The following is a 15052-nucleotide window of genomic DNA, read 5'->3' as shown; positions in this document are numbered from 1 at the left end:
CTTTCTCAGTCTTAATAGGTTCTTTTCATCAAGAACTCAACATTTTTTTTTTTTTTTTTTAATGAAGGTTCAGCGAACTATTGCCAAACAGATTCAGATGGTTCGGCAAGTTGGTAAAGGCCGATACGGAGAAGTGTGGATGGGTAAATGGCGTGGTGAAAAAGTAGCAGTCAAAGTGTTTTTTACCACTGAAGAAGCTAGCTGGTTTCGAGAAACAGAAATCTATCAAACTGTGCTAATGCGCCATGAAAATATACTTGGTAGGTACACATTTGATTGCAGTCAATTCCATATTCTGACGTTAGTAGGGTGTGGGTGGAAGCTTGCCACATGGGCTCTGAAAACATATGTGAATCCCGTTAAATGCATTAGGCTAAAGGAAACCCAGTAGAATACATAGTTTAAATACACAGTTTAAATACAACAAGCCCTTAATGCCAACCAACCAGTTTATTTACTACCCTACTGGTGAAACAGTGGTAGTTTCAAATTGGAGTAATGTCAGTTTATTGAACTTACTCATGCAGTAACAAAAACCATGTCTTTTTAGGTAATTTAAGTCATTTTATAGGATAACTTTATATATACCTTTTGCCTTTTGTAAACTAAACTACTACCACCATGTGGTGTAGCTTAATATTCTATGCTTAGTAGGTCTCTCCCTCTCTACCCTCCCATTTACACAGTAGGAAAATAGTTATTATCTGATCAATAGGATACATAAACTCATCTAGCTTTCCTGACTTTTCCTTTTAGCTACTATTTCTCTCTTAGACAGTGCATAGCACAATGCTCAGGAGTATAGTAGGCACTTGTATTAGTTTCCTAAGGTTGTCATAACAAGTTACCACAAACTCGGTGCTTTTAAACAATGGAAATTTATTTTCTCTGAGTTTTGAGGCCTGAAGTTTAAAATCAAGGTGTTGGCAGGGCCATGCTCTCTGAAGGCTTTAGGAAAGGACCCTTCCTTGCCTCTTCCTGCCTTCTGGTGATTGCCAGCAATCTTTGGTGTTTCTTGGCTTGGAGACACACTCTTTCCTATCTTTCTCCCTGTCATCACATGGCCTCCCCCATGTGTCTGTGTTCAAATTTGCCTCTTATAAGGGTACTAGTCATTTAATTGTGACCCACTTTAATCTGGTACAACCTCATCTGAATTTCATTACATCTGCAAAGACCATTTCAGAATAAAGTCACATTTACAGGTGCCATATGTACATGAATTTGGGAGAACATTATTCAACCCAGCACTTTTGCCAGTCTTTTTCTAAAGGGAGAAAGGAGAAGGAAAGGGGACCACTATTATGGACCTGCTTGTCAACTAACCAGACTAAAAAGGCAGATGTAAGGAGGCATTGATGGGAAAATGGAATTGGCTTAATTAGGTGCAAACTCTTAGTGAAACATTTTTAACTTTAGTATTCTAATATATCCACTTTTGAGTTTGAAACAGAGAGCCTTTTTCATGTTCCTTCTTTATGGCTCTTCATATTCACGGAATCACATAGCTGTAGTAAACACTCTCGCAGATTATTTATGTGATCTTCTTAGTCATATAATTTTCATAATCATTATATTAAGTTTATTGCAGAAATATAGAGTTATATATGTAAATGGAAGAAATAAAAATCTTGGGAACAAATTCAAGAGATTTTGTTAGGCAAATTTAATGTTTAATGTCTACATGATACCTGAGTTATTCTCAGTATCTTGAATGAGCAGTCATTATCCTTCATAGCCACATCTGATAACTAACCTTTTAAACTCGTTAATTGAACAGGTTTTATAGCAGCAGACATTAAAGGTACAGGTTCCTGGACTCAGCTCTATTTGATTACTGACTACCATGAAAATGGATCTCTCTATGATTTCCTGAAATGTGCTACATTAGACACCAGAGCTCTCCTCAAGTTGGCTTATTCAGCTGCTTGTGGTCTGTGCCATCTCCACACAGAAATTTATGGCACCCAAGGAAAGCCTGCAATTGCTCACCGAGACCTAAAGAGCAAAAACATTCTCATCAAGAAAAATGGAAGTTGTTGTATTGCTGACTTGGGCCTTGCTGTTAAATTCAACAGGTGAGTGGTTCTTTGCCCACGGTTTAGAAATTATGTTAATCTCAAGACAGTGCAATTCCAAACATGTATTTATGCTTACATAGTTATATAAATAGATAATTGGGGTTTTTGTCATGGTTTATTTTGGTGGGTTTTGTTTGTTTTGTTTACAAAAACCGCATTCGACTCTACATAATTCTTGGTTTCCTTTATTTTCTTAGATATCTTTCTGTTTCAATTTATATAAATGTACTTCATTTTTTTCAGTAGTATCAATCAGAGTTTTTCGAAATATGGATGTACTATACTTTATATCATGACCCAACTGATAAACATTAAATTTGCCTCTGGTTTGTCTCTCTTGTTTAAAAAATGCTTTAATGGACATTTTATTGTATTTATACATATTATATCCTTGAACACTTATACAAGTATTTTTTTCATAGTGGATTCCTAGAGAGGGGTCTAGACAAGAAGTATGTATGTATTAAGGTATATTGCAAGTTATGCCTTCAGAGAGCATGCATCAATTTATACTCCCATAAATGATATAAATATGCCATTTCTCCATCACTACTTGATATGTCGTTTATATTTTTAAACAATTATAAAATTTTTAAGAAACTATTGAAACCATTTTAATGTTATAACTCTAGAATACAGCAGTCATTTCACATTTTAGAATTAATTCCAGGTCATAAGATAAAAGTACTAGTCCATAACAAAGTAAACATTAAAAAATTAAATCTTCTCTGGTCATTACAGTGTTCTAATCCCAGTTTTTGTTTTTGTTTCTGTTTTTTAAATAATGTAGTGTTTATTGGTTCAACTATTTATCAGATGCCATATAGGAAAATATATATTAACCTATGCTTCACAGTAGTTTCTAAACCTGCCAGAATTGAGGACCTAAACAACAAAACATTTGTGTCTTCCAGCTCTAAAATTTACTCCAAAAGTTTAAAAACCAATAAATATCATTTATTACTGGTTGTCAATATGATTATGTAAACATTACTCATAACAGAACTAAGATGATTGGACCCATGAAGAAAATATAATTCTGTGTCACATGAGAATGGTGAAAGCAAATGATTCCTCTCAATTTATTTTCACATTCACTTGTTCTGGGACATAATTATCTACCACTTTTTCTTATATTCAGTGTTGTCCTTTTTCTTAGAGAAACACCAAACTTGTTTGGGACAAAACCTGACCTGATGGTATCTATTGTCTTTATCCAGCCTCGTATGAATAGTCATACTTAATTTTTCAATATAGACTAGTAATAAATTTGATTAAGAATACTACTCTAGACCTTTCTGGGTATAATATATAGCACATTTTTAGAAGGTATAATATTTTTCTAAAATCTGAAAGATACTAAATTTTAAAATACATCTGACCCCAGTGATTTCTGATGAAGGAATGTAGAGATTTTGGATGGATGGATGGATAGATAGATGGATGGATAGATGGATGGATGGATGGATGGATGGATAGATGGATGGATGATAGGTAGGTGTGTGTGGGTGTGTATAAAATATATATCTATATATCTATATATATAACAGGAGCTGATATATATATTATACACACATAATATATATATTATATATATATATAATGTCTATAGAGAGAGAGAGAAAGAGAGATAGAGGGAAAGGCTATTAGAAAATATAACAAATGGAAGGTAAACTATTTTATTTTTGACTGTCAACCTGGATATTATCCGTCTTCTGTTTCAGTGATACAAATGAAGTCGATGTACCCTTGAATACCAGGGTGGGTACCAAACGCTACATGGCTCCAGAAGTGCTAGATGAAAGCCTGAATAAAAACCATTTCCAGCCCTACATAATGGCAGACATCTATAGCTTTGGCCTAATAATTTGGGAAATGGCTCGTCGTTGTATCACAGGAGGTAGGAGTTTAGGGAGTTTGTTTCTGGTTGTGTTTGTATCCTCATCATTCAGAAAACTTAACAGCTCCTGTTATTTGTATGTTATGTATGTCATGTATCGCTAGGATCACTCCCAAGTTCTATGATTTCACTAGAGGGACTCACAAGACTCCGTATGTAGTTGTCCTCACAGCTAAAATTTATTACAGTGACAGGATACAAAGCAAAATCAGCAAAGGGAAAAGGTACATGGGGCAAAGTTCAGAGGAAATTGGACACATTTTCTAAAGTCCTCTCCCAGTAGAATCACACAGGATGCACTTAATTCCTCAAACAATGTGTGAAATAGTATCATCTAGGGACTTTATTAAAGACTTAGTTCCCAAAGATTTTATTGGAGGCTGGTCACATGGGCATTCTCTGCCTAGTGTGTGACAAAATTCCAAACTCTCAGAAAGCAGGTGTTCAGCATAGACTGTTTGTACAAATAGTCTAGGCACATTGCACCATTCTTATCAGTTAGGGAGTTTTTTTATCAGTGTAGCTATCCACCAGGCAAGTTCCCAGATACTATCCAGAGGCCAGCCTTGCAAGCAGGCCTATTTGAGGATAGCAGTCTCAGGCTTGCTGTGTTATCTTTTTTCTACATATCATGGTGTCTTTCTACTGCAGAACAAAACAAAAATAAAGACTGCATTCATTGTTAGTAGGAACAAATGTGTACGTAAATAATTAGCTTAAAATTTAAGATAAGTGAGTGTTTCACCCTTCTTTTTTTAGAGATAACATGTTGGTATGTCCACAGCTATGACTGGAATCCCGATGGATGTAGGGGAAATAATTAGACATAAAAAAAAGAGAGAGAGATAACATACATTTACTATTAAAAGTTAATCATCCACTCTAGTATTTTTTTTCTTCTTTATGTAGGAATTGGTTTTAATTCCATAGTTCAGTAAGCTGAATAGATCTATATATTTTGTCCAGCCACCATTTTGTGCCCAATATGTTTTCTTATTCCCTAAAGGGATAGTAGAAGAGTACCAGTTGCCATATTACAACATGGTACCCAGTGATCCATCATATGAAGACATGCGTGAGGTTGTGTGTGTCAAACGTTTGCGGCCAATTGTGTCTAATCGATGGAACAGTGATGAAGTAAGTGAAACGCAGTTCTCTGAGGAATTGATTGGTGTCACCAAAGATATTTACCTGCTCACTACATTCTCTTTACTTTTCAGTGTCTACGAGCAGTTTTGAAGCTAATGTCAGAATGCTGGGCCCACAATCCAGCTTCTAGACTTACGGCTCTGAGAATCAAGAAGACACTTGCTAAGATGGTTGAATCCCAAGATGTAAAGATTTGACAGTTAAGCAATCATGGAAGAAATTCTAGACTGCAAGAACTGTTTTCACCTAAGGAATGGGTGGAATTAGAGTAGAATAAGGATATTAACTTGGTTCTCAGACTCTTTCCTCACTACACCTTCACAGGCTGCTAATATTAAACCTTTCAGTACTCCGTAGAATATAAGCTGGGAACTTCTGAACACTTAATTCTTCATATATGGACAGCTTTATTGTAAATGTGGTTTTTGATGCCTTTTTTTTTATTGGGTTTTTATGAACTGCATCAAGACTTCAGTCCTGATTAATAAGTCTCCAATCAAACTCTGGGTACTGAATTACCTGTTCATAAAATGGTGCTTTCTGTGAAAGCCTTAAGAAGGTAAATGAATTCAGCAGAGACGGAGAAATATACACTTGCCTTCTACCTGAAAAATTTAATCTATTTGTATTTTACCTTTGTAAACAGCCTATGGATTATGATTTGTTTGGGATACTGCTTAGTTTATGATAGTTTGTCATGCTTTGATAATAGTGTGTGTACACACACACGCACACCAAGATTTTTCTGTTGCTATTTGAATTAGAAGAAGAAAATTTATGAATGCACAGGAACATATTAGCAGTAGTTGGTTTTGTACTTTAAAAATGCATGATCTGACCAAGATTTGCCAATCACATAAAAGCCATTTACCTTGCAGGTGAGCTAGCTTCTCCACCAACTTTATTTTTAACATAAAAGTTGATAAAAAGCCAAAAGAAGTTGAAAGTGCCCGTAAATTTGAACTGTTTTTCTCTCATCACCATCTTTTTTTTTTTTTTATTGTAATTATTGTTTTTGTCCTGATAAGCATCCTATCCAAAGTTGGAACTTCCAATGCCGTGAACCTTGTAAAGAAAATGCTTCTTATTGAAGTGAATTACTAATTACTATATTTGATAGCAATGTTAAGTGCCTATAACCACATTCTGTATTCTTTATTCTCAGTAACTTTTAAAAGGGAAGTTATTTATATTTTGTGTGTAATATGCTTTATTTGCAAAACACCTCCTTTTACAATTATATTTTATATATGTACATACATTCATACTGTAGAAACCAGCTCACATGTACCTCACATCCCATCATTAAGGGGAAAAAAAATAAAAGATTAGAAGAAACTATTACAAAGTAGAACTACATATGAATTTTCAGAACTAATGCATTCGAAGTAGTGACTCAAACCTAGGACTTCGTTAACTTCAAGCATAGACTTTCATTAAGATACTATCATCTCAATTTTCCTTTATGAAAGGATCCTCTAATTAGAAATTTCTATTTCAGAGCTGATATAAGTTTATCAGCAACTCTTTTAGACACTTAAATCATTTGAGGTTTTTGATTTTATGATTTCTGTTCCATAACTTGGGAAGATAATGAAGGGTCAGGCACAGAAGTTAAGTATCTAGTCATATAGCTGTTATTCAAGAAAATGCTACATATTTTATGACTGCCTCGTTATCCCAAGGAATAATTTTAATTTACTTAAACTTCTTATACTTCTGTAATGCCTTTTAAATATTAATATCTTATTTTGAACAAACTACTCATGGGTGCATAAAGTGAGACAAAGTTCTTTAAATATAACATAAATGTGATTTTTCACAACATGGTCAAAATACTTTAAAGGGAAGGAATCAGAGCATATATTCATTCATTACCAAAATTTAACTAGCACTTAAGGCTGAAACTTGTATATCTGTCTGTACATCAAAATTCACACATTTGAAACTTGCTTTAACAGTTTTGGCTAAGTTTAATAATTTTCACGTAACAACTCAAGTTAGAAATGTTCGTCGTGGTAAGTAAATTGACATTTGATAGCACCTAATACCTTGCTTTTTCTAAACATTTTCCCCATGTCTATACTGAAATTTCTAGGTATTTTTATCTAAATTGCCATGTGATTTAAGAACACTTAGGAGCTCAAATCTCCTTAGTCTAAGGTTAACCTTGATTTATTTTTTATTTGTTAAACTACAAATCTTGAAAATCACTTGTTATGTTAATAAAATATGTAAGGAAAGGCAAGCTCTAGTCTTAGAAATGTTAAAATAGTATGTGAAAGCAAAACATTGCAAATACTATATAAGTACAAGACAACTGTAATGGTTCTTTTAAATTAAATTGATCCATTAAAAATGATATCAAGAATTAATGTTAGAGACTTGTTCAGTAAAAATATTTTCTAGTATAACCTGTTTTTAAAAAGCAAACGATGCCGTATTTGAAATCCTGAAGTCTACTAAAAGTTCTTCCTCCATCTTACTCTTAAATTTCTGAGTTCACCCAGTAAGTGAAATACTTAAAGAGGAAGAAGGAAGTATTCCATACTATAGTACTATAGTTAAATAGTCATAAAGCCCTAAAAGCCATTATATAGTATGACATTTTAGTATTTTAAAAAATGTATAGCTTCTGTCTGTCGTTCCTTTAAATAATTAAAACAAAAAAACCAACCCAGAGCTACTTGGATATAACAAAAGTTAACCCTCAAAGAAGATTTTTCTTATGAATTCTTTTTATACTGGTAAATATCTCTAGAATTAAAGGCACATTAGGATTGGCTTCAATGTATTCTAAGCTTTCCTTGTGCCTTTTTATTTAACAAGTTTCCAAAGCATAAAATTTGAATGTTATTTCTCTGGAAATATTTTCACAAAAGCTATTCCAATCAATATATCATGTTGCCTTTTCAATGTCCAGAAGTATTTCTAAACTTAGAAAGTAACCTATAGTTTTTGAAAATTGTTTTTCTAGAATGTGCCCGATTATTTTTTCACTCAAAAATATAGTACCTTTTTTCCCCAGATTTTTGGTTTCTGTTTAAAACAAAAATACAATACAGCTTTTAAAGAATCATGAATCTCTAAGCTAACCCAAAGTCAAATTTGATATTGATGGATAATTTATTCCAGGGAAGATTTTATAAATTAAATCACTTACATTTCTTTTCATGCATGTTGTTTTGAAATGTTTCTAAATATCTAAAATATTTTCAACAACAGATATACTGATTTTTAAAAGGATTATTGCATCTCTTGTAACATTCAAAAGTGTGATAATGTTATTTGCTTAGGTCAGATGTTAAAATAGCAGTGTAGCAGTTCTTGCCTCAGTACTTTTACGAGTGTCACAGTGAAAATTGCAGAGAGCTGACATATTCATAAAAACCAAAATAAATCTAGAGCAGCATCAAATGGAGCCACATGTAATGATCATCCCACAAGGAAAGTATGTGAATACTGCTTTTGAAAAGGATTAAATACATTGTAATGTTAGCTTGTGCTCTGTACTATGCTTTCAGTGGAATTATTTAAGCTCTTTTAATGACTATTGTCCTTCCCCATTTAAAAACTAAAATGTAGTATATATTGTATAAAATGAAAATACCATTATAGCTTAATTAGAGAAGTTGTACATAGACCTCGAAAGAAGGGTTAAAAAAAACAAGCAGTTTTATTATGCAATTGTAAAACACCAAAAATATAGATTCATCTTTGGTATGTAACACACTAAATGTATTTTGTACAGCATCTAGCTTTAAAGGTGCCTTATTAAGTTTACCATTAACTGCTTTGTTCTATATATAAATTACGTCCAATGTATTATTTTTAAGTAAATAATCTTATTTTAGTATACTTTAGTGATGTGTTTTATGATACTCTACTTGGATTGTATTGTGTATCAAGTCACATGTGCCTGGTGAGATTTTATAAACGAATAAGTTAGCGTGCGTACATTTGAGATGTGCATTTCAGCTTCCGGAAAACCAGTACAGAGCACAGGGCAGGTAAGTGACCATGGAACCATATATTCTTTTCTTTGTGTAGAGAATTCATAAACCTATTATAGTAAAGATTGTTCTTAAAACACACACACTTTTTCTTTCTAGTTCTAAAGATGTATACTTATTACAGAAATTTTGGAAAACATAGGAAAGAATCTAAAAAGCAAATAAAATCATTCAAAATTCTATTGTCAGATGTTACCACTATTTACATTCGAATGTTTCTTTTTAATATTTTTTCTGCTACATATATTTTTATAGTATTAAGATGTTATGTCACATATAGCCATTGAAAACAATTTTTTAAAAAATGACTAATATTCCATCTGCTTGGGAATCTTTTTTAAAAGATTATTTAAGATGGAAAAAAAATCTACGGTTCTTTATAAATATTGCCATATCGCTGCCCAGAGCATTTCTCATTTACACTGCTGCTCACAGTGTAAGAGAGTGCTCATCTCACTACACACACCAGTAATTTCTTCCAAGGTTTTATCTTTTTGCTGGCATTGTGCCTGGTCTCTTATCCTGTAACTGGCTTCTTAGAATAATACAATCCATTTATCTGGCCTTATGGTGTTCCTGCTGCAGCAATGCTTTTTGAAAAGCTTAAACTTCAGGGAAGTAAAGGTAGCTTTCCTTTTGTTCTGCAACAATACCATTTTCCTTCCTGCACGTAGTCTCACAACCTGTCAGCTGTTTTCAGTTGTCTGTAAATTCATTCTTAGTGATGCTTTTTCTTAGGCAGTTGAACATGTTAAATCATCAAAAAAGATTTGGGGCTAGTTGATGTCTGCCCACAAAAGTAATTGTTTGGAGAGTCTATGGCCATGCCACCCTGAACAAGCCTTATCCCATTTGATCTTGGAAGCTAAGCAGGGTTGGGCCTGGTTAGTACTTGGATGGGAGACCACCTAGGAAGACCAGGAGCTGTAGACATAAAAATAAAAAAATAAGGCATTGTAAGTTGACAAGGTCCTTAAAATCTGTGAGGTCAGCCAAGGGTTGCTTTGCCTAAAAAGATAAAAAATAAAATGGAGATAGCCAATTACACATAATTCACGAGAATCCTCTTTAGTATCTGCGAGATGGTTTCTTGAAACAATAACATGCACTCTCATGCAGCTTAATGTAGAATCAAGGTTTTTCTGGGCCTGTTAAATACTTTCAGGCTTTCGTTCCTTGTAAAAGCCTAGATAAATGCATTCATTTTTCCTTCCAGCATAATCTGTTACTCTCACTGGTCAGTTGGAAGAGTAACTTATTTTCAAGATTTCTTTAATACTAATTGTATTAATAGAGTAGATATTAAGAAATAATACAGTTCTCGAAATAGTCTAATCCTTGTAAGTAATTTCAAGAGATGCTAATTCAGTCTTCATTCGCTTGGAGAAATGTTTATCGACCTGTTGCTAATGCATGGACCATTTCTGGCATTTCAGACTTTATGCCTATGAAGACTTGCTTGAGACCTTGAAGCAGTACAACCTTGACTTGGTAGATATGGTTCACTGAAAGCGGCCAGTACGTAGTGTAGGCAGAGGCTACCTAATGGCGATGATACTGTTCTAGTCACAGAGAGTTAAATACTGTGAGCTCAGGGTACAAGCCGAAAGGGACAAGTGGTCACCCTGAGGCTGGGAACAGGAGGAGGAAACAATTCAAGTGCACAGGTACATAGAAAAAATATTTCCGAATCAGAGTCTAGGGCTGAAAGGCTAATTTATAATCACCCTTTGAGGTAGGAATTGCTATTCTCATTTTTAGGTGCAGTATGTGTGGCCTACCTGTTATTCTTCTGAACTTCATATTCCTGGTCTTTCTCCAGTTACTTTCACTCAGAGTGTCCCATGTATGCTCAAAATGACATTCAAGGCTATTGCAGATAACCTGGTGCCCCCTATATCCACCTCACTCCTCATCCTAAATTTTACACGGGCAACTTGAAATGTTACCAATATTGAAAAGTCAATATGAAGTTCTTATACTGAAAATATTTTCAAGGTAAAAGAATAAAGAACTTGGGCCTTTTTTATTTTTGAGGGAGGAGCCATTTTTTAAAGCAAATTTAGAATCAGATTGTAGACTTGGGTTGATAAAGTACATCTATTGCTTTGTTCTCTGTTACTCTGCTGTACTAAAATCCAAGTAAGTGTTGAAAATGGTAAAAGAAAGGCTGTGTCAGAAAAGACCACTGTTGTGGAATACATTTCAGTCAGACATAAAGCCATTTTTATATTCGATTCTGTCCTCATACTTTGCTAGTATTTTGGCTGGAGTTAGAATCTAATTCTGAAGATACTACTACTCCATGATCTTCCAGCATGCCTTATTGCCAGTGAGAAGTGTGACATGTATCTAATTCACTTCTTTGTAGTTTAACTTAATTTTTCATGCAAGAAACAGAATTTTTCTTTTTGAAGTTTAACTTGTATATCTAGTTACAAACGGTCTGTAACTAGACCTTTTAATTTTTCCTTGGATTTGGAAACTTTTCTTCCATAATTTGTTTCATCCCTTTTACTTTTCTTATTCTAAAACTATTAGACAAATACTAGGATGCCCAGATGTTTCTAACAAATTTCATAACATGTCTCTTTTATGTTACATCCTACTATCTGCTTTTCAGCCCATATACTGAGTTTTTTTTATTTCAGCAACCAAATTTTAACTTCTATTTTGAAAGAATTTCAAACTTCCAGAAAAGTTGCAAAAATAGTATAAACAATGCCATTTACCCTTCACCCAGATTTATAAATTTACATTTTGCCACAATCGCTTTTTCATTCTGTGAATGTATACAAGAATCACAAAGGCTCATCTTAGAATTTGTGTACACACATACATACACATACTTTTTTCTGAACTACTTACTCTAAATTTGCAGAGCCCATGCCTCTTTATCCCTAAATATTTCAGGGATAATCTGTTATATAACCATTTACGTACAGTTCTCAAAATCAGGAAAGTTTACATCAATAGCATAACAATCACCAGCAATACCATAATCTGCAGACCTTTTAAGTTTTGCCAGTCATTTTATTAAAGTCTTTGAGAGCATGTTTTTCTAGTCCAGAATCTCACTAGTATCTTACATTCAGTTGTCTCCTTATTCGCCTTCAATCTGAAACACTTCTTCAGCTCTTGTCTTTTGTGATACTGACATTTTCTGGAGTAGAGGGTAGTGAATTTGTGGACATGATATTTGTATCCTTCTCAGGACATCCCATCAGGAGGCCATGATGTGGATATCATCATTACGGACTCATGGATTCTTATTTTTTTCAATGAGTTATAGTCTTATTAGATCATCATTTGTTTCAATGTTCCAATTGACCCAGACTTGGCTACTGGGAGTTCAAACTAGCTCCTGAGTGCTTTTGACTGGTGCTCATCATTTTTAATGCACACCTTACTTTTTGTCACATTAAGATGTTCTAGGCTCATCTGGTACTTTCCTTACCCCAGCCATTTTTCCAGGGCACCCTGGTTTCTTTTTAGGGGAGATCGTATGTAGTGACCAGAATTTAGATTGCAAATAATCAACATTTATGTTTACAATTTTCTGTGTTTTTCGAGAAATTTATATATTCCAAAATCATCTTGTTCGTGACACTACTTTTCTACAAATGTTGGGCAATTTGGGGCTAGTCGCTCATTTTTGTATTAGTGAATTCTTGTTCATCTCAGTTCCATGTTCCTGAGCTTCCTGTTTTTATTAGAGAATAATGGAATAATAGCTGTTTGTTAGAGCAAACATAAGTAATCCTTTCTTCTCTGCCTATTCAAGAGGATTCAGGCTTTCCCCCACTCCATTTATTTACCTCCTTTACTCTCCTGCCCCAGAGTTTGTCATTGCCAGGCCAGGTTTGGGGGAGCTTCTTCATGGAGAAGGGTGGGGTACTGGGGCTAGAGCTCCCAAAGGAGTTTTTGATGTTCATCTAAAGATAAACATCATGGAATACCAGAGGAGCTTCAGGGGATGAGAGGAGAGCTTTAAGATCATATGTCCCCTCCATGGTGCTTTCTGAAATAAAGGTCAGGAGTTATTTCGACATTATGTTGTGGTTTGTGGAAACTCATCTTTGGATTGACTCCCTCGGGTCTGATTTCAGTAAGGTTATAAGTGTCATCTGGGTGTGGGACCTTCCTGCCTCCAGAGAGTCAATAGCTACCCCAACTTGGGGCTCAGAATTGACCTGCACTACCTAACTCAAGGCAGAGACCACTGCTGCTGCCTGCTGGCTGCTTTGCACAGGCAAGGGACAATGGGACTGACTCCCTGCTGCCTTGACTGAGCCCTTCTCCGCTGACCTCCCAAGTGTGTGAGGGGCTGGGTTTGAGTTTGGGGTCTCTTGAAATCACTCCCTTCCCTCTAACAGTCTCAGATGTTGGGGGTTATGATTTCATGTTGCTGTTTCCCTTCTACTTCCTACTTTTTAGAAATTAAAAAAATTTTCTGATCCGCTTATGGTACCCTTTTTTGCTTTTCAGTGGTATTTTTGTTATTTTTTTTTCCATTAGGTTTGAGAAAGTATGATACCACTCACTATGTACTCAGTGAGCTGTCTTGTTTAGGATGCCACAAGTGAAGGGTGTTTTAACATTGACCCGGGGGAATGGGGCATCTACTTGGAAGAGAGTGAAAAAGATTCCACCGGAGATACTTGATGCCTTGGTGGAGATAAAAAATCTATCAAATGAACTTTAGAATTCATTCTGATCTGGAGTCCCAATTATAGAAGTGTTAAAATAGAAATTTGCACTTAAACTTTAAGATTTTGTGAAATTTGCAGGCAAAGCACTCTGTCTAAAAACCATTGTTTCTCTAATTCTCATCCCAGAAACTTCTGAAGCAACTTTCAAGCTGCTGGCAAGCTTATCAGTTAGCACTTCCATGTATAACCTGTCTCTTGAAGAGCACCAACCATGTGAGGTTTGGAGGACATGTGCCCCTTGTGGGGAAGATCAATTCACTCTAAGTGCAATAAATTCTAAATGAAAATTTTCAGTAGGACTGCATCACCCTGATGTTTCCACTTAGTCATCTGCACAGTCTGACCACTGATAGCAATACTGAGCAGAAAGAACACACGGTGTGGTCTTCCTTACAGCAAGGGTGACCTGGTACTGGCTTTCCAGTCTTTGGTCTGAAATGGGCCACAAATGTTATGCTTTGGGTCAGAATTGGTCTTAATAACAAAGCTGCACCCTGTGAGAGCCTCTGGCAAGAGGGAAAGGCAGGTAGGTGAGAGGTGAAAGTGCAGTCAAGATAATAAAATGCCAGAATACTTTATGAAAGCTGTCAGGTTAACCACCTCATGCTACAGGTTGTGATTTACTCCAGTGTCAAACCGTCAGTGGCAGAGTGGCCTGGAATACCATTCCTTTTAATGCTGATGTTTTAGCACATTGAGCACACCAAGCTTAGTGATAAATAAATCCTGAGGGACAATTACTTGAATTAATGACCTCCAGAAAATACTAGAAGGGGTGGCACCCTGTTAACTCCGACAACCAACTCCTATCCTTTTTCATTACCCAGCCCAACTTGATTTTCTTATGGAGGAGAGTATATTCAACAAATACTGAATACTTACTACCAAAACATAAACATTTTCTAACAACTAGATGACTGCTTTCTCAAGCCTGTTGTTCTAGAATCCAATTTTTTGAAAACCATATATTGATATTGCAATAATTGCAACTCTAAACTGTACTGTCTAATCCAATATTAATGTCAAGGCCTACTGTGGAGGCCTCTGAGTGTTTTATGTAGAATTAACTGAAATTGTGAAATAAGATAAGGCCCTGAATAATGAAAGTCACATTTATCCCAAATAGTTTCATTTTGTCCCACATTTCCACCTACTTTACCAAATCTTTTTGCTCTCTATAAGTAAACCAGGCAGAGA

The 15052-nt window shown here is 35.0% G+C and overlaps 1 protein-coding gene and 1 non-coding gene across 2 annotated transcripts in view; both read left to right on the top strand.

The window, feature by feature from the left end:
• BMPR1A (bone morphogenetic protein receptor type 1A) overlaps positions 1–8988 on the top strand; it is a 138045-nt gene extending 129057 nt beyond the window's left edge. Inside the window, exons 9-13 of the mRNA XM_016142796.2 lie at positions 68–260; positions 1781–2078; positions 3806–3981; positions 4988–5118; positions 5202–8988. Of these exons, the coding sequence (XP_015998282.1) occupies positions 68–260; positions 1781–2078; positions 3806–3981; positions 4988–5118; positions 5202–5327 (924 nt within the window). The 3' untranslated portion in view covers positions 5328–8988. The remainder of the gene's footprint in view (positions 1–67; positions 261–1780; positions 2079–3805; positions 3982–4987; positions 5119–5201) is intronic.
• A 969-nt stretch (positions 8989–9957) lies between these two features.
• Positions 9958–10076, top strand: LOC118604761. The gene has a single exon (XR_004951798.1). It is a non-coding gene; the product is annotated as a 5S ribosomal RNA (ribosomal RNA).
• Positions 10077–15052: the final 4976 nt, after the last annotated feature.

This window comes from Rousettus aegyptiacus, unplaced genomic scaffold, assembly GCF_014176215.1.
Source record: "Rousettus aegyptiacus isolate mRouAeg1 unplaced genomic scaffold, mRouAeg1.p scaffold_m13_p_6, whole genome shotgun sequence".
In the NCBI taxonomy this organism is placed as follows: Eukaryota; Metazoa; Chordata; class Mammalia; order Chiroptera; family Pteropodidae; genus Rousettus; species Rousettus aegyptiacus.
Note: the sequence above shows the minus strand (reverse complement) of the source record. Positions and strands in the feature narration are given on the sequence as shown.